The sequence below is a fragment of the Lactuca virosa genome, chromosome 1, assembly GCF_052849685.1.
Source record: "Lactuca virosa cultivar CGN04683 chromosome 1, Lactuca_virosa_CGN04683_v6, whole genome shotgun sequence".
Taxonomy (NCBI): Eukaryota; Viridiplantae; Streptophyta; class Magnoliopsida; order Asterales; family Asteraceae; genus Lactuca; species Lactuca virosa.
Window position 1 is genome coordinate 15,643,860 of NC_136426.1, and position 25,688 is coordinate 15,669,547.

At 32.1% G+C, this 25,688-nt stretch overlaps 3 protein-coding genes across 3 annotated transcripts; 2 read left to right on the plus strand and 1 right to left on the minus strand.

Moving 5' to 3' along the window:
• Nucleotides 1-8,633: 8,633 nt before the first annotated feature.
• LOC145133346 (pathogen-related protein-like) lies at nt 8,634-10,903 on the plus strand. Its single transcript, XM_079068294.1, has 4 exons — nt 8,634-8,876; nt 9,740-9,872; nt 9,960-10,261; nt 10,620-10,903. Exons 1-4 carry the CDS (start codon nt 8,736-8,738, stop codon nt 10,770-10,772), a joined length of 729 nt encoding a protein of 242 aa, XP_078924420.1. The 5' UTR covers nt 8,634-8,735; the 3' UTR covers nt 10,773-10,903.
• Nucleotides 10,904-10,937: 34 nt separating this feature from the next.
• Nucleotides 10,938-13,187, minus strand: LOC145133339 (uncharacterized protein C57A10.07). Its single transcript, XM_079068284.1, has 3 exons — nt 12,177-13,187; nt 11,464-11,588; nt 10,938-11,381 (listed from the first exon to the last, which is right to left on the minus strand). The coding sequence occupies exons 1-3, from the start codon at nt 12,769-12,771 to the stop codon at nt 11,064-11,066; spliced, it is 1,038 nt and encodes a 345-aa protein (XP_078924410.1). The 5' UTR covers nt 12,772-13,187; the 3' UTR covers nt 10,938-11,063.
• Nucleotides 13,188-21,547: 8,360 nt separating this feature from the next.
• Nucleotides 21,548-24,137, plus strand: LOC145103891 (endoglucanase 25-like). The gene is made up of 6 exons (XM_079041163.1): nt 21,548-22,075; nt 22,156-22,457; nt 22,552-23,040; nt 23,139-23,268; nt 23,362-23,537; nt 23,690-24,137. Exons 1-6 carry the CDS (start codon nt 21,652-21,654, stop codon nt 24,083-24,085), a joined length of 1,917 nt encoding a protein of 638 aa, XP_078897289.1. The 5' UTR covers nt 21,548-21,651; the 3' UTR covers nt 24,086-24,137.
• The last annotated feature ends 1,551 nt before the right edge of the window (nt 24,138-25,688 follow it).

Below are 25,688 nucleotides of genomic sequence, written 5' to 3' on the forward strand. Positions count from 1 at the left end.
GAATATTTTTTGGGTTTTCCGGATTAAAGCACAATGTTTATGCCACATGTTAAGGGGGAGTTTTGACATGAAAAATTCTGAATAGAGCACATTCTTTTTCCTTGGGAGTTTTATAATCAAATTTCGATTATAAAAAGGGGGAGAAGTTTTATATGGAAATTCGAACTTGAATTTTTCATATTACTCGGATTTGACGACCGAAGTGATCTTGAATTTTTGAAGCTTACGAAATGATGAAATTAGAAGTTCGGAAGTGATGTATTCGAAATGGGTTTGGTTTTATTGAAGATTTTTGGGGTGTGCTTTATGCTCAACTTTTGGTGATCAATTTGGAGTTTGAGAAGCTCGTGATCATTCGTTGATGCTTGGTTTGTATGGTTTCACATCCTAGAGCCCAAATTGAAGAATCATGGAAGAATTGAAGATTGAAGTTCGTTTCGACATGTGTCACCCTCGAGGCTCGGATCGCGTAGTTGCTCGATTTTGGAAGATTTGAAGCGGGTCATTCATTCCTAACTTTGAGGGGGAGAATGTTGGGGTACAAAGTTTTCCTTGAATGACTTTGTAATGTTTGACTTTTGTAAAACCCACTTGCATGTGGAGTATTAGCCTTGTGACACATGAGAGATAGAGAGTGAGAGAGAGACATGTAAACACCTCTATAAATAGTGGGTTCATACCACTTGTAGAGGTGTGCTTGAGAGATGTAAAAGTGAGTGTGTAAGTGTGTGTTATTTATGTAGTCTAGATCTAGATCCTTTTTGTGTAACACCATATACAATCAATACATCTCTTGAACACCCAAATCACCATGTTCATTGTGCAATCTTTAATTCTGCATGCCAAACCATGTTCTTATGACTCTACACAATCATAGAAAAGTATTGTGCATAAGAGAACTTAAAATTAATAGTATTATAAATTAATTAACTTGCAATAATAGACACTGAGACCTTTTTCATAAACTTCAAACCACAACCGATTTTGCTAAATTTTATTATAAAGTGAAAATGTAGATAAAATATGTATTTTAATCTAGTCGATTTTTATATTCAAAATATATATTTTAAAATCAGGATTTTAAAAACTTATGGTAGTAATAAGGCTATCCCCATTAGCAACCTAATCCAACTCAATTTTTCTATAAAAACTAATTTATCTCTTTTCCATCTATACAACCCAATCCAATTATTCATACTCATTAGCAACCCAACCTAAACTTACTTTTTATTTAATAAATACAATTTATGTTTGTTTATATTTCACTAAAACTAATAGAAATATTAAATATAAATATTTTATTTCAAAACAAATAAATAATTAATTTCAATATAAAATTAAATAAAAAATGTTTAGTAATAAAGAATTGGGGATATGAAATTTGTATATATTATATTTTATTTATAGGTCAAAAAATCAAAAAATTTAGTAATTATTTTTACATTTTGTATTGAGATAATAGTTGTTTTTTAAAAATAATAAGTTTTATTTAAAAAATCTATTACACAACCACTTCAAAATTGGATAGATGTCAAAAAAGTTGATAAGGAAAGTAGGCATGATCTTTGATGAGCGGTTGCTCTGGTGGCCTAGGCCACAGGCCACCAAAAATAAATTAATTTCTTTTTTTTTCTTTCTTAAAAATTCAGTGAGCAGCTCGTCAAAACCTCCTAATGGGAGTAGCCTAAGGAGTGGTGGTGCGCCAAACCCTTCATCACCCATGCACACACACAGAGAGAGAGAGAGAGAGAGAGAGAGAGAGAGAGAGAGAGAGAGAGAGAGAGAGAGAGAGAGAGATATGCAACTTTAGCATACATATCACCACTATCACTAGGGGTTGTGATATAAGTACCATTCTTAACCAAATTTACCCCCCTTAAATTCAATCTAATCAATTTTTTGACATTTGATTTGACATTATTAGACTCTCTCTCTCTCTCTTTCTCTCTCTCTCTCTCTCTCTCTCTATATATATATATATATATATATATATATATATATATATATATATATATATATTAAAATATAAAATAAAAGTGAACTAAAAACCGATTTTATATAGTCGTTCGAATTTATAATGTCGTCCAATTTATAAATTTTTTTCGAAATTTATAATAATAATAATAATAATAAATAATTAAAAACTGATTTTATATAGTCGTTCGAATTTTATAACGTCAACTGAATTTATAATGTCGTCTGAATTATAAAATTTTGTTCGAAATTTGTAATAATAATAATAATAATAATAATATTAAAATATAAAATAAAAAATAATTAAAAACCGATTTTATATATCCGTTCGAATTTTATAATGTCAACCGAATTTATAACGTCGTTCGAATTATAAATTTTTGTTCGAAATTTGTAATAATAATAATAATAATAATAATAAATACAACAAAAAAACAAAATGGGAAAAGACAAAAATAAAACAACAAATGACAAAAAAATCAAATCAGGATGGAACTGAAAAATGGACATGGTGCTTACAGAAATCCCATCACTAGTCTAAGAGATTTGATTGGTACATAAAAATCGATTATCAATAAATGTACTCCTATTTGTCTCTTATGTTATAAACTTTTAAAATATACTCTTAAATATTGATTTTAAACTATATATATATATATATATATATATATATATATATATATATATATTAACTAAAAAATATTTGTTGTACATACAGCTTGTGTTATTATCAAATGATAGTCAAAATAAAAGAAGTTATAATTTTGTGTTTTGCCGAAGAATATTCATTCGAGGTACAAAATTGAAGTCAAAAGTTAACTGCGCCTTAAAAGTTATCTGAGCAGCCATAAACCCTAAAAAATAAATTAAAATACAATTTTATAAGGAAACCGACGGGAAAATGACTTATAAGGGTAATTATGTTTTAAAATTGTTCAAAAAACACCAATCAAGTTTGGCTTGTTTAAAAAACTCCATCTAAGGGGCTGTTTGACAGGATCTGGATTTTTAAGAGGTCTGAATTTCTAAGTGGGTCTGAATCTTTAAGATCTGAATTTTTAATATGCTGTTTGGTTGGAACCTCTGAATTGCTGTGCTGAATTATAAAATGACCATTTTACCCTTCAGTGTAATTTTTTTGTTGAATTCAAAGTTTATGTTTATAAAATAACCAAACCAACTTCTTACATAATTATAAAAAAAAGTATAAACACAATACAAAATCCAAATTAAATAAAAATCAAATCAAACATAAACATTTGACAAAAATCAAATCAAACAATGCTCTAATATAAAGAGGTGAAAGTATGATGTTATAATAAATAAATCAATAAAAGTACATTGCTAATTCATGTATTTAACCCTTACAAAAACAATCTTACAATAGCTATGAAAACAACTTGAACTTTGTGCTTATATGGATCACATTACATGTATACAACCCTATTCATTCTTTGTGTTCCAAATCAATGATATGTAGTTAGCTACTAGTGACTGTCATGAACCTTTCTTGTCCAACAGTATCCCACTGCATAAACATGGAACATTCAACATTAGTTTCAAACAAATATAATATTATATATATTTTCAGAAGAGTCATTAAAGGAACATTCAACATTAGTTTCATCCAAAGTTCCAAATGCTCAAGGTCAAACATCAAAAGGAACGATTTTGACAAAAAGAAAATCACAGCCTTCATCCACCATCATCTTAACCAAAGTTCATGCATAATTGCTAGATAATGGTGCACCATCACTTATGTATCAAACTCCATATGATATGAATAATATCCCTAGCTAAAAGTTTGAAAAAATCCTTTAAAGAACAACATACTTTTTAAACTTGATTTTTTAAAGTTCACAGTTCAAATATATAGTTTCATTCACCAAACATATGTATCTTTGTGGTCTATTTCAGATTCACCAAACAATTGGTTGTTTTATCATCTTCTATCTTAAGATTTCAAACAATATTCATATTTTCTTTAACCATGATACTAGTAATTACAGGTTTTATCAAATTTTATCATCTTCTATCGTAATATAAACAATTTGAGACACAAATCTTGAAACAAATACATGTATCGTATGACGATCCAGTACAGCATCGGGCATGAAATACAAAGAAAATCAAAATAGAGGACTGATAATCGAGTTCTAGGGCAAAAAGAGAAGAAGAAGAAAACCATATATTTCTAAGAATCGGTTTTCAGGTACCTGCCAAAGAGAAACAAGTTTGTGTCTTTGTGATAGTCGATTATCAGAATCTGTAATGTTAACCAATCGATTATCAGACTCTTTGTGATAAGTGGATCAAGCCTGCATAGTCAATCAATACAAAAATCACCCCATATCAATCAATAAGAAACTTGCACAATCAATCAATCGATTATCGGAAGTTAGAGCTCAGATTAAAATCAAAGGAATTATTCATAAAGGAAGAACGAGAATCGGACCTGCAACCAGAGCTGGAGGCGGAGCTGCTGCAGGCGAAGGTTGCGTCGAGGTGTAGTCGGAGGTTGCGTCGAGGTGTAGTCGAAGTTGGAGGCGAACTGCCGTTCCAAACGCCGGCGGCGGCGGCGTTTCAGGCGTCGTCGTCGAGGAGCAGCTTCGCCGGCGTATCGGGGGTGAAGGGAAGAAGAACACACAGAGGGAGGAGAAGAGGAGGCGTGTTTTGGTGAAGGGTCGATGTCTAGGGCATAATAGGAACGCGTCTTTTTTTTTTAATTCAGATGTTGTTTAATATCTGAAAAATTAAGAGGTATTTACAATTTTAATTAGTAAAAAATAAGAGGAAAACAAACAATCTAAATCTGAATTTTTAAGACATTGCCTCTTAATTTTACAATTAAGAGGTAAACAAACAGCCCCTAAGTAAGGTCTTTATACAAAAAATACAAACAAACTATTCATTTTGTTCAAATCTCACCTTGAAGTAACCGACACTTTCTGGTGAGCAGATGAGTTGGCATATTTTGCTGATTTGGAATATTTAGATGGTGAGTTGGTAAATCTACTCAACAAATTAAGAAATTCACGTCAATAAATAGATTTAGGTCACAAGCTCACAACTGATGAATACGACTCCCTTGCATATGACTCCTGTTGATCGAATTCTTCAAACTTTCAAGGCTTCTCCTGTAAATCGTTAAACTCCATCTCAAGCTCACCTATTTCCAAAAAAAGAGCAAAATTGATCATGCAAATCCTTGTTGTTGGGGTACCCTTCTCGAATATGGATTTTATGGTGCCTTATATTGCACAAGCAAGGTTCTGTTATGGTGTTGGACAATTTTGCCCCTTATTGTGCATTTCTATTCTTAGCTTCCCTTGCGTCTACAGTAGTGAAGTCCATGACATGTGGGCTTACAATATTTGCCACCAGCATTGGTTAATTTCTTTCAAAAATGCAATGAGGAACCATATTATTGGGTGAAGATATTTGAAGGATGACTTAAAAGAATACATGAAAGGCAATGTATCTCATATAAAAAATTGATGCTTCTTTAAAATAGTTGACTGATAAGACTTGCATTAAGAATTTCTTTAGGATACATTACAGTGAAAGGGATACTTAATGTCCTTAAATTAGCAACTAAAGTTCCATCTTTCAAAAAAAAAATTTGGTCAACAGGGAAAATTTGGTCAACATCTATTTCAGCAAAGTTTATGATAAAGGAAGTTGTATATGACATGATCAACAAAGGTTGATTAAGATGAAGGTCAAGATGGGAAATTTGGTCAACATCTATTGTAGCTTTTCATATGGGTAGCAACATATATCAATGTACTTTTGTTGCTAATGCAAACCTAAATGCTCCTCAAATGGGACAAAAGGAATAAAAGGGCATAATTGCCATTTACTTACTCTTATGCCCTTTATCTGTTTTTCATTTTTAATATTAAGCTATTGTACTATGCACAATATATTCAATTATGGATGTACTCTCGAATTCTCAAATTACATTAAAGTGATAATAAGAAATGGAAGCAAGATGTAGTGGGAAGGTTGTTTAGCAGCAACATTAAGTGTCATTTTTTACTGTCATGTTTCTTCCTATACATAAAGCAAGAAGGTTTCATTTCAACGGTGGCAAAAGCAACCACCTCAGCAGTTGAAGAGCGAATCAAGATAAATGAGGCCATTCCCAATTCATAGTCTGTGGACTCTACATTGAATAATTCACAAGATGAGGAGATTACATAAGTGAAAAGTACAAAAAATTCAGTGGAGTCTAGATATGACCAAATTAAGAAACAAATAGCTGAAAAACTCAATTGTTCATGTCATATTAAAAGGGTATTCTTGTCTTTTTTTTTTCTCTTGGAATCAACATTCTTTTTCATAAATGGTATAAAGGGTATAAAAGGAATATTTTTTTTCTGTTTTTGGTTATAACAGGCTAGAACCGGTGCTATGAGTGCTACAAAATGGCTTAATCAACCAATTTCAAGAATAGCAATGTACTCTCAATCTTAAGCTAAACAGATTAATCTGGGAATATTTTAGAAGAAAAAAAAAGCAAAGGGTTATGGTCAATTTGGTCAACAGGTGCAGTTATGTAATAGAGGAGGTTGTAGAAGGCTACAGGGGTAACTTGAGAATATATCAAATTCAATTCCCTTTTATCATATTCCAGCTAAGCAAAGGAAAAAACCACCAGTAATAAGAAAATTATTACAAATATAGAAGAAATGTTTTGTATAGAATAGTAAAGGAAAATATCACTTCCATATAAACAAAGTTGGTACTTTGATTATCTTTAATACAATTTAAGAAATCTCAACTTTTCAATACACAAGTGACTTGCAATTCATGTTTCCTGTAAGTTATATCCATTCTCCAAATTGTATGCACATGACACATCACTTTATCTAATTTTAGTTAACATACATGGCCAGTTTAATTTGTCATAAGTGCAACGCTTCAACAAGGGTATTTTTGTCATAGAGGAGGTTGTTATAATTGGTTCTATCAATAAATGGTACTTTCAATCTTAATATCTTAAACTAAACAAATTGATCTGGGAATATTTAAGAAAAAAAGCACAGGGTAAACAGGAGCAATTTGGTCAACATGTGCAATTATGTCACACTGAGGCTGCAGGGGCAATCGATCGGTTGTAAAAATCAATTTGAAGTCTTTAATCGACTGAGGAGGAAAGGAAAATCGATCGGCTGGGGAGGAATGGAAAATCGATCGAGTGTAAAAATCGATTTGAGAAGAGGAGGGTTGATCGATCGAACCCAATATCAAATCCTAGAGAGCTTGTGTCGCTTCTGGGCTTCACTCCCCCCTTAAGCCAATTAAGCACATGGTTCCTTTCCCTTAATCAACGTAATAACTCCATGTCACCTTTTATTTTACTTAATTATTTTTTACCGGTAATAAATTTTTCTTTACCTGCAGATGTCGGTTAGTAGTGGGTGGAATTTGAACAAAATATAAATTTCGATGGTGTTTTTTATACAAAGTCCTTGGTTGGATGGTAATTTTTAAACAACCCAAACTTCCATGGTGGTTTTTGAATGTTTTTGAAACATGCTTACCTCTATAAGTCATTTTCCCAGAAACCGACATACAGATAAAAGAAAGTCAATTGAAAACAAATTAAACAGTTTAGAAATCCTCTAAATCAAAGTATATTAAAATACTTACATTAAGAAATTTTAATTTATAAGGAAATAAGAAAAATAATGAAATATTATGATAATGAATTATTATAATGAAAATATTTCTTATATTATAAATTTAAACAAATAATTTAAATAAATAAAAATAATAATAAGCCTTAATTTTAAGAAATTTGAAATTAAAATGTAAGTTCATTAATGAAATTGATATCCAATTATTACTATATTTATTGCAATTATTACATTAAAATATTATGTGGAATTTAATAAAATAGAAAAATTCATAAAATGATATGTGGAAAAAAATTAATTCAAATTAACTATAAAATGATATTTGTCAAATTGAATGAGAGTGTAACAAGTGACAAAAAAAAAACATTCATTTATTAGAGAGATTATTGCAATTATTACATTAAAATATTATATAGAATTTAATAAACTAGAAAAACTCATAAAATGACATGTGGAAAAATAATTAATTCAAATTAACTACAAAATGACATTTGTCAAATTGAATGAGTGTGACAAGTGACAAAAAAAAATCTTCATTTATTAGAAATGATGATTATAAAGGATATTAAAATACTTACATTCTGTATTTTCTTATTTATAAAAATTGAATCGTTATTTAGTGCTATAGTTTTATCAGTCATATTTGATATGCTAACTATTTATGGACAACTATCCATCGTAAAACATGCTTGTTTTAAATAAAAAAGTACCATCATAAAACTAAATAATAGAACTTTGTATTCATAGAATACCATTATTTTAAAGATTTTTAATGGAATTTGTAAACAAAAACATATATATTTGTTGCCCATTTATCAAATTAACTCTAATCAGTTGTTACTCAACTCTCTTCTATTTAAATCTATAATAAACTTGATGACAGATTTAAAGATAAAATTAGTAATAATAGTATATTTGTTTTTATTCCCCTATAATCATTAATAATTTAGGGAACAATAAAGAAATCATTTCTAAGAGAGTAGATATGGGACTCTTACCAACTCCCCATAGCCACCACTACCTTTCTCCAAACACCCCTTTTCCAGTTGCTATATATATAAACCAATATCATATTTTGTTCAATCAACAAATCAACAAATCAACAAACACAAAAGGATGGATCAATACAAAGGTTCAGATGTGGATAAGTACAGATGTTTCATGAGTGGAAAAGGTGAGAAGAACACCACATGGAAGTTGGGTGTTCCCCCTAACTTTGATGTGGTCAACAAGCTCTTTGAAGCAGGAAGAACAAAGGTTTTTAAATCCTTCTACCCCTACTTAGTCTTCTTTGTTTAAACGACCAATATAATAAATGGATAAGAAACTAACAATTTAGAAAATTTAAATTTATAAGAAAAAAAAAGTAAAATATTAATTATTAAAATTGAAGTGTTTATTTATCTTTTAAATTTAAATTAATAAACAACTAAAATAATTAGATTTAATTTAGAAATTTAGAAATTTAGAAATTATAAGAAAAGTTGCATTAATGAATTAGATATATATTTATTATTACATCTATTACATTTAAGTATTATATTTAATTTAATAAAATGAAAAAAAACCCTACAAAATGACACATATATATAATTTAATTTAAATTTACCATAAAATAACATATATGACATAATGCATAAATGGATGACAAGTGGTAAATTATTTTCATTTATTATGGAGATACCATCAAAATAATAACATCATATAAACATAAAGTTAAAGTTGCATAGCTTCTCATATTTGTTACATAAAACAAGTGTTCTTTCAAAATTTTATTCATTAACTATTTTCTATAATGATTAGACCAATATGTTTTTCCGACCATGTAAACAACCATTTTCCTGGTTATTCGGTATTGATATATGGGCAATATCATTATTTTTATCGATCCAACCACTAAATTATTATTATAATAACCACTAAAAAATAATAATTAACTTGCTAGATAGATAAAATGGTGACAATATGCTTTCCTTATTGTATTTTATCAGTTCTCAAAACCAAAAACCCGAGAACCATAATTAAATAACTAAATTAGAAAAGTATGAAAGTAAATCAATAATGTATAAACTAAAAGGTTGGAGTTCTTTAAACTGATGTTGTGTTGTTTGGATGGTTAGATATGGCCCACAGGTTCATTGGAAGAGCAAGTTCAGAATCTTGTGAAAACATGGGAAATGGAGATATTCCACAAACTGAATCCCAAAGATTTCAAAACGTGTGACGTCACAAAGTTAACAACTTCTGTTAATGGTAGTTTGATGAAGAGATTAACACATAGCTTGAGCTCAAACTGTGTTTATATAAACAACTGCTAATATCATGCGAATTTGTTTCCAGGTAGGAAACCAATGACACCGCAAGATGTAGCCAAGATAGGCGGAGGATACAATATGTTTCTTCAAACTTCGTTGCCTGAAAAGCTACGTTTGTATAATCCTACCGATGAAACTGTGGATACGGCTCACAAGCTCTTCACCACCACCTTTCCTCGTGGTTTTGCGGTGGAGATTCTTCAGGTTTACTCAGGTCCACCAGTGATTGCGTATAAATTCAGGCATTGGGGTTACATGGAAGGCCCATTCAAAGGTCATCCGCCTACCGGAGAAATTGTAGAAATGTTTGGTGTCTCCACAATGGAGGTGAAGCATATTAAATCTTGATTAGATATTTATAAGAAAATAACAATACCAATACGCTTTTGAAAGGAAAAATTTTGTAAAAAAGTTAACTTAATGAAGAAAGTCTAATTTTCCTAGACTTTCTGTGTTACGTTGTTCTTTCTATATTAAGATCTATTTGGATCTTTTGTAAACAAATTTTATTTCTAAAAAAAAAAACACTAAATAAGTTATATGAATCATACTAAATGACCATTTTACCCTTTGTTTTTGTTTATAAAGAGACATCACCTAAAATAACGATACCAAAATCAAATAAAGAAATCTGATTCTCTTATTAGGGATTCTTGAGTTGAATCATTTTGGAAATGTTTTACAGTTGGATGAAGAGTTGAAGGTGATGAAGGTGGAGTTCTTCTACGACAGAGGAGAGCTTCTTGCAGGTCTCACCAAAGGTGGTGGTGCCACCGCCGCCGGAGATTCAAACACCGGTGAGGGCGAGGGGACGTCTTCAAGTTGCCCTTTTTCTTAAACGAAAATAATAGACAATTTAGAGTTCCAATAAACTAAATTATGATTTCTTTGTAATTCCAGCTTGCATGTTTGAAATCTTCCGAGTATTTCATGTTCATAAACAATAATGAAAATTTTACATTTTATCAATTTACGCAGTTAACTAATGATCACGCTGACTAAGTTTTGTCAATATCTATATATAATATATATTATATATCAAATGCATCTATTTCGTATCGCTTCAAAATCATACAATCCTAAAATAATATGAAACAAAAAAAGGCAAATATGTATATAATCAATTTTCTCAAGCCCAAGGAACAGAACCCGGATAGAATGCACCTCCACAGTATCTGAACAGGCCTTCAATTTCCGGGCAGCCATTCGGGTAAGGTATTGACCGGTGAAACGGGTCCCGCCCGATCTTTTTGCGGCGTAGTGAGCCCAAACATGAGTAAGGGTCATTTTGGAATTGTGTCCTGACTAATGCCTCCCCTTTTAATGCTGCTTCTTTTGATGTTGTTGCTGCTGGAGTGCCCATATAGAAGAATCTTGCCTCTGGGAACCCAATTGCAGATCTGTGTAAATTAACAAATCTTTCTTTCTTAAAATCATATCCCACAACCTACATTTACATAGATATAGAGATTAAGTCATGTCCCCATTAAGCCCTCCATTAAGTCAAAAAGAATGAGAAAGGAACATACAGTGATGTTTTGTGGATAAGATCCGGTAAGTTCACGGAATCGGCATACACTGAAGAGAAGATTCTCAAAGCTGTCTCTTGCGTGTTCTTCTGTGAGTGCTTTCCATCTTACCTTCTCCCGGTTGCCTGTATTTGTATCAATAATTCTACCATAAGTACAAGTACAATCACTGGGAAAGATGTTCAGATGTAAGCAGTTTCAGTTTCTACATATCAAGAAAAAGTAATTGGTAATAATTCATTCTCAAGTGCACATTGCTCCAGTAAAAATGATTTTGATCCTAACTTTTTGATTATTTAGGGCAAAAACTAATCAATGGAGAAGCATGTAAGAAGTTACAGTAATAAAACTCTTTACTGATCATATTGATAAACATAAGATTACCTATATATCCCTAGCTTTATTCGATTGATTCTAAATTATTCTAATTATTCAAGTCACAATAATCAGTTTGAATACGTACATCCAAACACACCCCTTAGATAAAGATCAATAAACTACTGTTGCTACTGCATTGTATGCTCAGTTGCTCACAACTAACAAGATACTATCAAAATTTGATGAAAATAACAAACACTAAACTAGATAGTGGTCACCTTTCACTGCCATATAAGTTTTAAGAGAGTATATCTTCAAAATTAAATTTACTTTTCATCTACATATAAGTAATAGATAATGCAATAAAAAGAAAAAATATATATATAAAAACTCACCAAACCATCCTTTTGAGTCAGCAACTATCCAATAACTTTGTGCTTCACTTCGTGGTCCTGCATCTTTACGAGTCTCTCCACCACTAAACAGCAACAAAGCATCATCATCTTTGGCTGCAATCTCAATTCCTTCCTTTATATGTGCAACAAAAGTAGAAGCTTGTCCTGGATTCTTCTGATATGATTCCAAAAACCAAGAATCCTCCTTATCAATTTTCTCACAACTACTACTTGTATATATAGAATGCCCAGCAACCATCACAAGATTACGAAGCTTTGGAAATGGATATGCATTATCCAGACTAGTGTCAAACTTCCTATAATTACTCATCGTCTGAAAATGGCTAGTATAGAGTGAAAGAACTATGAGAGTGGTGACTCCAAATGACAGGAAAATCAACAATACCATCACAGGGTGTAACTTGTAGTAGTACATAATTCGATTTCCGAAAGATTTAATCATTATAATAGGATGAAATGAGGAATGTTTGGGCTTTCTTGCTTTTCTAACTGTGCTCGACTCTAAATCAAAATCACCTCTAGGGTACGCATTAAAGGACTTCGGACTATCTGAGGCAAATTGATAATTTATCATTATCGAAGTCAATCAAAGCATACCTAGACGACGACTGATAATATAAAATTAGGTTCACAAATTGGGATCTCGATGCATACGACTAGTTAAAAAAATTAAAGAACGAAATCAAGAACATGCATCGGTAACGAAACCAGAATGGAGATCTGAGTGAAGAAAGTTAGAATTTTCAGATCCCAAGGGACATTCTAACAGACCCCAATTAACTGGGCATCACGAGAAATTCAGCCCACGGTGATCTCCCGAAAAGAAGAAGTTGCAGTCAATTATGGATGGAGATTTCAAAAATTGAGATCTGAATTTACCTATCAGAAGATAATAGTCCAGGTTTTGGAATCCGAGAGAGCAAATGCAACAGATGGATGCAATTCAGAAGTTCAGATCATAATTCTCTGTTCTTGAGTTTGAAATACGGGAAGATTGGCATGGGTTTACTTCATTTGTAGAGGAATTATCATTTAGACCCCCAACATTACGAGAAGATGGCAAGAAAAAACAGAATATTGTTAAAGCTAACAAGTTGGCCCTCAAAGTTATTTTATTTGATCACAATATTGTTTTTCATCAAAAAAAAATTTAGAATTTTCGAGATTTTCAATTATTAATCTTCTATTTCTACATAAATTGTTCATATTTTGTATTTTGTATAAAGATTTTACAATAACTATATCAGTTAACGAGTGTGCATTCGAAGTGTTTGATGAAATACTCAATAGAGTTATGTTTGTATTATTTTTTTATGTTGTTCACATATAAATAACATATAATCTTGCATTGTTATATGTGATTCACATATTCACATTAGATTAGAAATTGCAATATGATGACGACGACGATGTTTTCTTATATTTTGTAAACTAGTGAATATTTTACTTTAGTTATATAAGTTAACTTATGTTCACTTCAATGCAATCGTTTGATGAAACGTTCCATAAACTTCTGTTTGTATTTTTATATTTTATTCATATGTAAATAACACATAAACTTACATCTTTGTTCTATGCAATTAACTAACATATATTGGCTAATCTGTAAAGGTATACTCATATATAAATATTAAAAAATATATTTTGTTTGTATTGTATATTCACATATGAAAATTACATCATATATTTAGTTTATATGACATATTCACATGTTAATGTTTATTTACATGTGAATATCACACGGTCTATTCATATGTGGATATAGTTTATATATGTGATTTATATGTGAATAACATATACCCTTGCATATTTGATTTGTGTTATTAATAAGAATATATTAATTCCTACAGAACATCCGTCACTGTGTTGTTCTTTTTTGAGATGTAGAAAATCCCAGGATAATGCTGGAAAACCTTCATGAATTTCTAAGGAAGATTCATTGGATTTGGAGACTGCTAACATTCCGACGATCGATCTTCTTTTCAACGGTGAGATGTAGAAGTTCGTGAAATACTCTGACGATTCTCTTCAGAAACATCCATCGATCTAAATGACTGGAATCGGAATATGGTGATGTGTATGGGAGCCTCTTTCATTCCTCACCTTACTTCATGGATTTCCGATTTAACCTAAATCCCCTTGGAAATCCCACATGAAAACTTAATCTACCATTTTTAACATCGTCTTCACTCGCATTTATTTCTAATTGCAAAAGGGGAAGCTCATCGCGCGAGGATATGAGAATTAAAGCAAGATGATTTGTAGGGGAGATGAATTAAAGAGAAAATATTTTGGTGTCTTGAGATGAAAGAATCCAAATATTTTAATGATTAGAAGAAGCTTTGAAATTGGGTAATGATCCGTACACAACATTTTTTAGCCATACATAAATTGTTGTGTACGACTAAAAATTGTTGTGTACAAATCACTAGCCTTTGAAATTCTATTAAGGAAAACTTTTAGATTTTGCTAGAAAACTGCAATGGATTCTTTCTACAGATGTGGCCTTCATAATGTCACCTAATGCCACCTAATTCCGTATATAATATTTGACAATACAACTATTTCAAATGAATGAATTTCTTTAACATGTGAAAATGGACTTTAAGCGTTCACCGAAACCCTAAAATTTCATTTTTTTGGAAGCTTGGCCATATATAAATATAATGTTCTTTTTGTGTTTTAATTTGGGTAGGTATGTTCATTTGAAGTTCAATTTTTCTAAAAATGGCAATTTACACAACCAATAGTCCAGTTTTGTCTTTTTAATAACTTAAGACGGTTCTTTTTGATTTGCTATAAACAACTGGGCTTAACGGGCCACGTTGGAGGTGAGTGCATTTGATCTATTACAAGTTTACAACCGATTTTACATTGTATCCCTTTAACCAAAATCTCTCATTTTTTGTTTTGTTTTTTATAAAACTATTATATATCTTGTTATAAGATAGTTACTGACTTACTGAAAACAATTTTTAATGATGTAAATTTATAGTTGACGACACTTATGTAGTATGAAAAAAAATGAAACCTAAAAATCGTTATTAATCTATTAATCTTCATATTAAATTGATAATCTACATTCAAATAGTATACATATATAATGCAATTGTAATATATATATATATATATATATATATATATATATATATATATATATATATATATATATATATATATATATATATATATATATATCCAACTACCTAATACCCATTTTGATGACCGTGTGAAAAAGATCCGAAGGATGAAAGTATGTATATTTTGTTGTAACCTCTCTAAATCCAATTATTAATGTGAAAGAAAGTACAATGTTATTGTTAATTATAAGAGTCATTGGTATAAAGATTTCATTTTATGCAGGGAATAAGTTTTCACTTTGTTGAAGAAATGTGCGTCGATGATACAATAGATACAAATTCACTTTAACCTCAAGATAGGTGTTCTCTACAAATTCACTTTAACCTCAAGATAGGTGTTTTCAGTTTCTTTTAGCTTAAAAACTTAAAATTTAATTAATTAAAATTCAGAATTACATAACAAGAAATTAAAACATTTTAAAACATAACAATAAATAAGTAAGATTAAAAATTACAATTTATATTTTTCTTTAATTGCGGTTTTTACCGCCCAAGCCGTTTCGAGATCCTTTCCTGATAGGTGACTCGTGTTTTGCATTAACAATTTCATATCGTTGTATTTTTCCTTTGCACGTTTACTTTCTTGTACGAACTCTGTAAGCTTTTTAAAACTCGTATTTAAGGCGGCTAACTCCAACCTTAAATATTGTATTTCATTTTTATCAAAAGGGATGGCATCCGACGAACTTGATGATGTAGCTTTTCTCTTTATTTTGGCTTTATCAATTCCCATCGGCTTGACATCCACTCCGAAAGGAGCATCCGAAGATGTTGTGTGGTTGGAGTCGGATGTTTTAGGTCTTTTTGAACTCCTCCTGTACTGCTAGTGGGTGCGTTGGAAGAATTGATGTTGTCTGGTGAGTTACTTGAAGACATTTTGTATATAAAAAGATGGGAATAATGAGAGTGTTTAGATGTTTTTGATGTGGTAAGAACGAAAGAGATGTGTTGGTATTTATAAGGGACAATAAATTAAAAAGAAATGAAAAAAATTGAAATCAAACGGTCAAATTAGGAGTAAAGAAGAGAGAGAGAGAGAGAGAGAGAGAGAGAGAGAGAGAGAGAGAGCGAGGCAAAGGGCGCCGAGTTCGGCATCCATACCGCAGTCACGGGGCGGTGATTGCCATGGCAGCCGAGCTCCTACATGTCCACTCCCTCGTTTACTTCCAGCGATGTCCTACCCTTTTTCTCAAGCGATTTCAGGTAAGAGAAACAGAGAAACCACGAGGCCTTTTGTCACACGTCTTTTTCTCTTTCCCATTCAGCGTTATTGCCTTCTCCATCCTTTTGTCCTTGTCATCTCATTATTTGTGGTTTTTGGTTCTTGGCTTTCAAGAGTACAAAGGTAACGACTTTCTTTCAACCAATTTTTTTTCTTAAATTGATTTCATTTTGTATTAATTTTCTTATAACGTTTTCCATCCATCTGTACAGAATGCCAAGAAGGCTCCAAATGTTTGATTTCAATTAAACCGTTTTCTGTTTTGCCCCCTAAATTCAAGGTAATAGATCGTCTCCTCCATTGCTTCTGTATTTCCTTTATTGCATTAGATTTCTGACTTCACCACCGAATGGTGTTGGTTTTGGGATTTGATTAATTAGGCCTTTTGTTGTTTTTTGTTATTCTCGATCATTATCTTCCTTGCATGTGATCATCGTTGCAGAGTGCCAGAGTGGGTTTGGGAGGAAGGTTGAGGAACAAACCGGTAATTTGGTATGGGTAACTCGAATAGAACACGGTTTGTTTTTAAAAATTCAGATTATGTAATAAGAGCAACATCATTTTTGTTATGCTAATTTTTTCAAGTAAGTAACGTTTACGTTCTATTTTAATTACTTAGGGCGTGTTTGACACGAAGCTTTTGGAAGCGTTTGAGATCTTCTAGCTTTTAGCTTTTGACAAAACGCTCTAGTTTAAACAAAAAGCTTCGTTTGGCGGTACGAGCGTTTAGCTTTTAGTTTAAACAAAACACTTCAATTCTAAAAGCTACTTCATGTAGCGTTTACCAAAACGCTACTGAGCTTTTGAAATCAATTTCTATAATTACCCTTAAAAATATATTTATTTATTTATTTATTTTTAATCAATTGGCCTTTTATGTAATTTCATATATTTCAAAAGCTTGCAGCTATTTTTGCCAAACATTCATATAACAAATAAAAATTACAGTTTTCCGCTACCAGCTACCCGCTAGGCCGCTACACGCTACCCGCTAACAGCTAACCGCTACCCGCTAACAGCTAACAACTACTTTTGCCAAACACGCCCTTAGACAATTTCTTGGTGGCTGCAGGTGGTAGCTTTAGGTTGTAATAATTGTTGCTTATTGGAATGCATATATTACGTGTTTGATGAAATGCCTCTCTTAAATGACTCTGAATTTTTATAAGATATCAGTGATAAATTCAATCAATGGCTTCCGAATCAAATGAATTGGGCTCCCAAGTACAACTTATGATAAAGAAACTAATAGCTATTTCATGCAACAAAGGGTACTCAATCAAAATGTTTTCACATGTGAATATTGGACCTTGACCTTGGGGATGAATTAGGGTATGAAACCAAGAATAATATTCATTATCCAACATTTTATCAGCGATTAAAGAGATTAATCCGTTGCAAAGATATCATCATAATCAATAAGTTTATCATGTGTTGATGATTGATGTGCTTAGCTAGCAAATGTGTTTTGAATTGATTCAAACCCCATATGATTCCTTTTTGTCAAGAACAAAAGAATAGTTGAATCATTATTCACTAACTACATGCTTTCTTCAGCAGATGTATCGAATAAAAGATCCAAAAGTTAGTCTCTTGATTTCTATTGGGAATAAATCAAATCCAAATTTGGTATTTCCATGTACTATATGCTTTCCCTGTTTATTTCTACTGCTATTATTAAAGATACATGAAAGATAGAAATCTGAGAATGATCATCTACATTAGGAAAAGAAAGAAGTTGAATTTTCTTCTTGTTTATTGCCTCATTTCTTATTGCAGATTAGTCAGATTTCTATCTTTCATGTATCTTTAAACCCTACTTATAATATTGATATAACAGTTGATATGTTGTTATAAAGATTGATGACACTTACAAGGCATGTGAGAGATTTACACTGCTAAATGTTGCATTTATGTTGTATAGTTGGCCTCTACACGCTGAATAATCAAATTCCTACTTGATATGTTGTTATATCATGATTGACTCCTCGTATTTTCACTTTATTTTTTATCACATGAGTGTTTATAATAGTTAAAATATTGGATTATGTGGTACATGTGTGTATATACGCTTATTTCCCATTATAATTGTAAAGTTGGTCTTTAATTCTTGAAGCACATACTCGTTTATGTGTGTTTGGTTCTGTTTTTCCTTATTAAAATGTACATCACATTAAGGCTAGTTTAATTAGCATCCCTACAACATATGTATAATTTAGGGGTGTTAATTAGGGCTGTCAAAATTGTATCACGGAAAACCAACCAACATGCTACCAACTGAACCAAAAAAGTTGGTAGCCAATATATTTGGTAGCCAACATGTTTGGTTGGTAGTACCGTACCAATTGAACAATCTTGGTACGGTAATTGTATAAAAGTTTGAATATCATGGTAATACCATACCAACCTATATATATATATATATATATATATATATATATATATATATATATATATATATATATATATAGGTTGGTATGGTATTACCATGATATTCAAACTTTTATACAATTACCGTGCCAAGATTGTTCAATTGGTACGGTACTACCAACCAAACATGTTGGCTACCAAATATATTGGCTACCAACTTTCTTGGTTCAGTTGGTAGCATGTTGGTTGATTTTCCGTGATACAATTTTGACAGCCCTAATTAACATCCCTAAATTATACATATGTTGTAGGGATGCTAATTAAACTAGCCATAATGTGATGTACATTTTAAAGAAAATAACGTCACTCTTTTTTTTTTGTTATTTTTAAATAACTAATGGGGCATTTCAAAAAAAAAAAAAAAACTTTTTTGATAAAAGAAATACATATCGGAATGACATTTTGGATTCCAGACTGAAATTTCGGAGTTTGAAAAAAAAAACTCCAGAATTTCCAACATGTCTGAAATACGATGAATAATTCCGAAATTTCAAGAAAAAAAGTTTGGTTTCCACTAAAATATAACAAAAAAACCTATTTTTTTTTAATTAAAATCAAATTTTTTGCAAGAATATGGTAAGGAAGTAGATGAGAAAGTAAAAAAGAAAAAAATATATTTCGGAAAATGAAAAAGTTGTAAGAAAAGCATTTTCTAACAATCTAGTTATAATTAAGAATTTATTTTTTTAATCATCTAAAAACGATGTTATTTATCATTATATTTTCCGGATAATTAGCCATTGCTAGCTGCACAGTTGCGACCCATTCTCTTGACAATAAATCCACAAACATTAAGGCTAAGGGGAGTGGTAACACCCTTAGCACCTTGCTACATCAGCATTTTAAATGTCACTTCATTTTTCTTCTTTTCACCTAAACTTAACATTTTGTAAGGAGTGGTAACACTCATAGCACTCCATTTTTTATTTTCTTTTTTCTAATTTAATTTAATTACTATATTTTAATAAACAAATATTTTTTTATCTAATATTATATAAAATATTAGTTGAATGGTAGTTGAATATATATATATATATATATATATATATATATATATATATATATATATATATATATAATTAAAAACATTATTTTTTTTTGTAATTAAATCATAAATTGTTGAGATATTAATTTGGATGGATAAATTGTTGTTGAGATATTAATGCATAAATTAATTTGGATGGAATCAAGAATTAAATACGTTAAAGTTTCAACATGCAATCCTAAACAATTCATTTCAGCCAATCAAAACCTCATAGTGCTCTCTCTTTCTTCTCGCTTTGTGCTTGGCGTGTTTTATTTGGCGAGCCCCCTAGCGAGAGCTAGGGGGTGGTGTTCTACATTTTTGGCGAGTAAAGCGAGTGGCTTGACGAGTGCCACTCCGTTTAGTCTAAGAATCATTATATTTGACATCTTTGATATGACTTGTTTTTTAAAATCATGTAAACCACACATATATGCAAATGAAGTGAATTAACATTTAGGTTACGAACTTAATTTTACCAACTAGGAAATGCGATTATACGTTCTTTTAAATGATCAATGACTTACGTCACAAATGGCTAACATGTTCGGTTGTTTGGTTGCTCCTCTATAATCCATAGGTGTTTAAAAAAATATTAATAAGAACTCAAAAAAAAAAAAAAAAAAGTTCTTGTGCCTCCTCCATTTTTTTTAAATTTGTTTATAAATTTCACCACTAATCGTTTCTCCGAATACGTTTTAAAGCAAAATATCTGAAGCTGCTAGTTTTTTAACGTTAAAAAAACCCGTTCACAATGCATGACCAAACAAGTCATTCATACGTATGTCATGCACCCAACAAAAAGTGCTATTATATTTATGGATAGGGATGAAAGTACCAAACCAAACCAAACATATGAATCAATTAAGCAAAAAACAAAATCAAATATGAACGAGATACATATAGGTTTGTCTTAAATTTTTTTTTAAACATAATCTTAAAATAACGTTATTGTTCATTTAAATCTAAATTTTTTATTATAAACACCAGTTTATTTTTGATTTTAAACTAGATCGAACCGAATCAAATCTGGTTTCCGAAAATCCCTCGAGCCAAAAAACTGAAGGAAAGATTAGCAGATAATGAGTTCTTAGGCTATCCGGTATCAAGCCAGGAAGGCTACGCGTGCTGCCTACGTGGCAGCCCTAGCCACGCGTGAACACCGCCCCAATGGGGGGTAGGTGTCTTGTGACGTGAAGCTGGCTACGGAGGAAGACGACGAATGCGATTGGTGGACCATTTTTTTGACCGTTTCTTTTTCTTTCTTTTCTTTAAGCTAATATTGTCAAAAAAATATAAAAAAGAAAAATAAAAATGATGTTGAGTGGTAACCATTTCCAAGGGTTAGTGGGTTAGTAGTGGAGGTGATGTGGCGTGACTTTTTGAGTAGGCTGGTGGTAACCATACCCCTTACCCTTATTAATATTTTTAAACATCTAATATGATCCAAACAGTTATTTGGTTTTATCGACGGAAATGAGTTTTACATTTATGACCAATAAATTTTTTCTAAAAAAATTGGATCAACCGATAGAACAAAAGTTCTCAGTAATACGAGAGCAATTTCCAATGCCGATTGTTGACGAAGAATTCAAAGCATCACCGAAAGCATATTTCTTCTTTTGCTCATAAAACACCATGTCTGAACCTGAACTTTCCTCCTCCTCCTCCTCCTTCTACATTGGATCTCCGATGGACACCGACACTGAAAACAGCGAACAGCTTTACGTCCACTCCATCTCTCAAGCTGGCCGCCTTCTCCCGTCGTCCAGCCGATGGAATTCCATAGAAGTCGACTTCAACCTGTTTCCTCATGCTCGAGACCCTTCTACCTACGGATCACTACCTTCACGATATTCCAAATCCGTCGATTTCAAACTAACCATCACCAATAAAACCCACTTCAAACGTTTTGTTTACGCCGCCGGAGCCATCGTTTTCCTCATCCTACTTGTATCTTTGTTGCTGCATTTCCTGCTACACAACAAAAATCAACATGCCGCCCCAAAAGACCTAACACTAGCGCTTCAAAACGCATTGCTTTTCTTCGATGCTCAGAAATGTATACGAAATTATTCTCTATGTAATGATTGCTATGTGACCTTTTTCTTACTTTAATTTGTTGGGTTTTTGTTTTGGCAGCTGGGGTATTGCCCAAAGACATTAATATGGTGAAGTTTCGAGGTGATTCTGGATCGGAAGATGGGAATTCAAGTCTTGTTGGTGGATTTTACGACTCTGGGAACAACATCAAATTTAGCTTTCCAACGGCTTATACGATCACTCTGTTGAGTTGGTCTGTGATTGAATATCATCAGAAATATGAAGATATCGGTGAACTCGATCACATCAAGAACATAATCAAATGGGGGAGTGACTATTTGCTCAAACTTTTCATCCCCGCAAATCAAACCTCTACTGGTTCAAGTACTCTGTTTTCACAGGTACCCTCAAAACGATTGATTGCAGTCTGCAACATGACTTATGCTACTCGAAAAGTTGATAATTAATGTAAGCGTGATGATTTTTTCTTGTAAGGTCGGGAGCACATCGAACAGCACGTCGCCTGAAAACGATCTCAATTGTTGGCAACGACCGGAGGATATGAGATATTCGAGGCCGGTTTTTAGTTGTGATGATTCGGCTTCCGATTTGGCCGGAGAAATTATTGCAGCACTTTCAGCAGCATCATTAGTGTTCAAGGAAGACCAAAAATATTCAATCAGTTTAACCAAAACGGCGACGGAGTTATTCAGTGTGGTGGCAAACGTAGAGGAAGAGCCCGGCCGGGGGTTTATTCAAGGTACTTATACGATGAAAGATGATTGTGGGGGAGAAGCAAGAGGGTTTTATAACTCAACAGGATACATGGATGAGTTAGTATGGGGAGGGACTTGGTTGTTTTTCGCTACTGGAAATACGAGTTATCTTAGATACGCTACAGAACATCTTGTTTCAGCCCAAAATGAAGAACTATCGGTCGATAAAGGCATTTTCTATTGGAATAACAAGCTCACTGCAATTGAGGTATGTTAGTAATCCTATTCCTATCTTATCTTATGCTTGTAGATTGATCATTGGTCTTCCGTGCTTTATAAGTACTGGTTTTTACCTTTTGTCTACAGGTTTTGTTAACAAGACTCAGATTCTTCTTTGATCTTGGATACCCATATGAAGAATCCTTCATATTATCAACTAACAATGTTGACTCGCTCATGTGTTCGTATTTGTCTCCTACTACACATAAAACACAAGGTACGTATAACATATGATCTATGTTATATCCATATATATGGATGAAGCTCAAAATGTGTGATTGCTCTTACCATTTTGTTGTAATACAAATAGGTGGATTGATATTCTTAAAGCCGAATGACTATGGATCACTTGAGTATGCCGCCACGAGTTCCTTTCTTAGCAAACTGTATAGCGACTATCTTGATCTTCTGCATAGATCTGGTAGTGGTTGCATTGATGGTGCTGAATTTTCCCTTCAACAGCTGCGGGATTTCTCTATATCTCAGGCAAGTAGTTAAAGCAATCAATGTACTTCAACTTGTTGAAGAAAAGAATCTTAATGATGTTTGTTGCTCATATAGTATCAACGAATCTTCGTTAATAATCAGTGATCTTTATTTACTTCTTATTTTTGTGTGTGTGTATGATCTTGTTTTAGGTTAATTACATACTTGGAGACAATCCGATGGGAATGAGCTACATGGTGGGATTTGGAAACAACTACCCGCAGCATGTCCACCATAGGGCTGCATCAATCCCATGGGATAATCAGTGGCATTCTTGTGCCCAAGGGACTACGTGGTTGAACTCAGAAGAACCAAATCCTAATGAACTTTTAGGAGCTATGGTTGGAGGACCCGATCAAAATGATATGTTTTTAGACGACAGGCATAAACCATGGTTCACTGAACCTACCATTTCGAGCAATGCTGGTCTAGTTGCAGCACTGGTTGCACTCCATGATCCTCCCCGTAAATCGAATGATGTAGGTTTATTAGGTATAGACAATTTTGGTATCTTTCATAATGTCCATTTAATAACTCAATGTCGTTGATGATCCCAATTTCTGTTGTAATATAAAGAATTTTGATCAATTGTATATAACATGGATGGAATAATTAACCTAAGGGGCGAACAGGAAATGTTGATTGTTGAATAAATATCTTTTGGCACTTTTGATGTTGAAAGGGAGGGAGAGTCCTAATTACAAAAGCTAAAATTACAAACCATTACTAATTTAGATGGAAAGTGACATGAAGTTAATTAAGTAGGAAACACAATAATTATTAGATTTGAGATCTAGAAAGAGAAATGTGTTTTGAGAGAGAATATTTTCATTAATTCGTCTGAATGAGATATTCATTACATATATACAAGAACTTAAACAAACTTGTAATGAATAACTAAATAACTGAAACTAACAAATTCTCTAACAAAGAGTACACAGAGCAATGAATACTGAATGATAACACCCCCCTTCAAGCTGGTGGATATGGTTTTAAGAAACAAAGAGTAACCATTAGGTGAGTGATGATATCCTCTTGTTCTTAATGCTTCTGACAACATTGAATACTACTACTAACTCCTGATTTGTTGAAACATGTGATAAAGATATAAGGACACTTTTAAGTTTTTCTCTAACAAAATGACAATCGATGTCAATATGTTTTGTTCTCTCGTGAAAAACTAGATTAGAGCTATATATAGTTGTTTGATTATCACATTTGAGGGGTATCGGGGTAATATTTTGTACTTGAATTTCATGGAAAAGTCGACTTAACCAAGCCAATTTAGCAACAAATCTTCTCATAGACTGAAATTCAACATCTGCTGAGGATAAAGAAATGGTAATCCGCTTCTTTGATTTCCATGCAATAGGACTATTTCCAAACATGATAAAGTATCCACTGACAGATCGCCTTGTGATTAGGCATGCAGCCCAATCAGAATCACAATATGCCTCAAGGTTATAATTGACATTTTGTTGAAAAAACAATCCTTGTTGTAATGTTCCTTTGAGATATTGAAGTACATGTAAAGCAACTTCATAATGTGCTTGAGATGGTGTTCGATTGAATTGGCTTAGGCATTGTACCGAGTAAGACAGATCAGGCCTTGTATGAATTAAAAAATTCAGCTTTCTAATTAATTGTCTATACATTGTGGGATCATCTAAAGGATTTTCCATATCTAGTAATAGAGGAATCTTGTGAGGAAGAGGAGTGGATACAACATTGCAATCGGTCATAGAATACATGTCCAGTAATTCCTTGATATATTTTTGCTGATGAACGATCATTCCATTAGGAACATGATTAAACTCCAATACAAGAAAAAAAATGGATTTGTCTCAAATCTTTTATGCGAAACTAATCATCCAGAAAACTTTTGAGATCTGTGTTGAGAGAAAAACTTTGAGACACACTTGAACAAACGTTAGAACAAGTATATTGCGGAATAGTTAATCTCGAAGGATCTAAAAGCTCAACAATAATATTAATAAGTTAGAGTTAGATGGTTAGAGAGTTAGTTGCGGAAAAGTAAAGAAATGGAAATGACAACAATTGTTATATCAAGTATACACATAAGTTGATTCATAACGAGGAATGCATTCAAGCCAAGTTAATAAGTGAGATCAAACTTAGTGATTAAGTCAC

Coding starts and splice junctions, on each gene's coding strand:
- LOC145133339 (XM_079068284.1), bottom strand. CDS start 12,771: ATGATAAATTATCAATTTGCCTCAGATAGTCCGAAGTCCTTTAATGCG. Junction 11,589..12,176: donor TGACTCAAAAGGATGGTTTG/GTGAGTTTTTAT, acceptor ATACAAATACAG/GCAACCGGGAGAAGGTAAGA. Junction 11,382..11,463: donor CTTATCCACAAAACATCACT/GTATGTTCCTTT, acceptor ATGTAAATGTAG/GTTGTGGGATATGATTTTAA.
- LOC145103891 (XM_079041163.1), top strand. CDS start 21,652: ATGTCTGAACCTGAACTTTCCTCCTCCTCCTCCTCCTTCTACATTGGA. Junction 23,041..23,138: donor ACAAGCTCACTGCAATTGAG/GTATGTTAGTAA, acceptor TTTTGTCTACAG/GTTTTGTTAACAAGACTCAG. Junction 23,538..23,689: donor GGGATTTCTCTATATCTCAG/GCAAGTAGTTAA, acceptor ATCTTGTTTTAG/GTTAATTACATACTTGGAGA.
- LOC145133346 (XM_079068294.1), top strand. CDS start 8,736: ATGGATCAATACAAAGGTTCAGATGTGGATAAGTACAGATGTTTCATG. Junction 9,873..9,959: donor GTTAACAACTTCTGTTAATG/GTAGTTTGATGA, acceptor ATTTGTTTCCAG/GTAGGAAACCAATGACACCG. Junction 10,262..10,619: donor TTGGTGTCTCCACAATGGAG/GTGAAGCATATT, acceptor AATGTTTTACAG/TTGGATGAAGAGTTGAAGGT.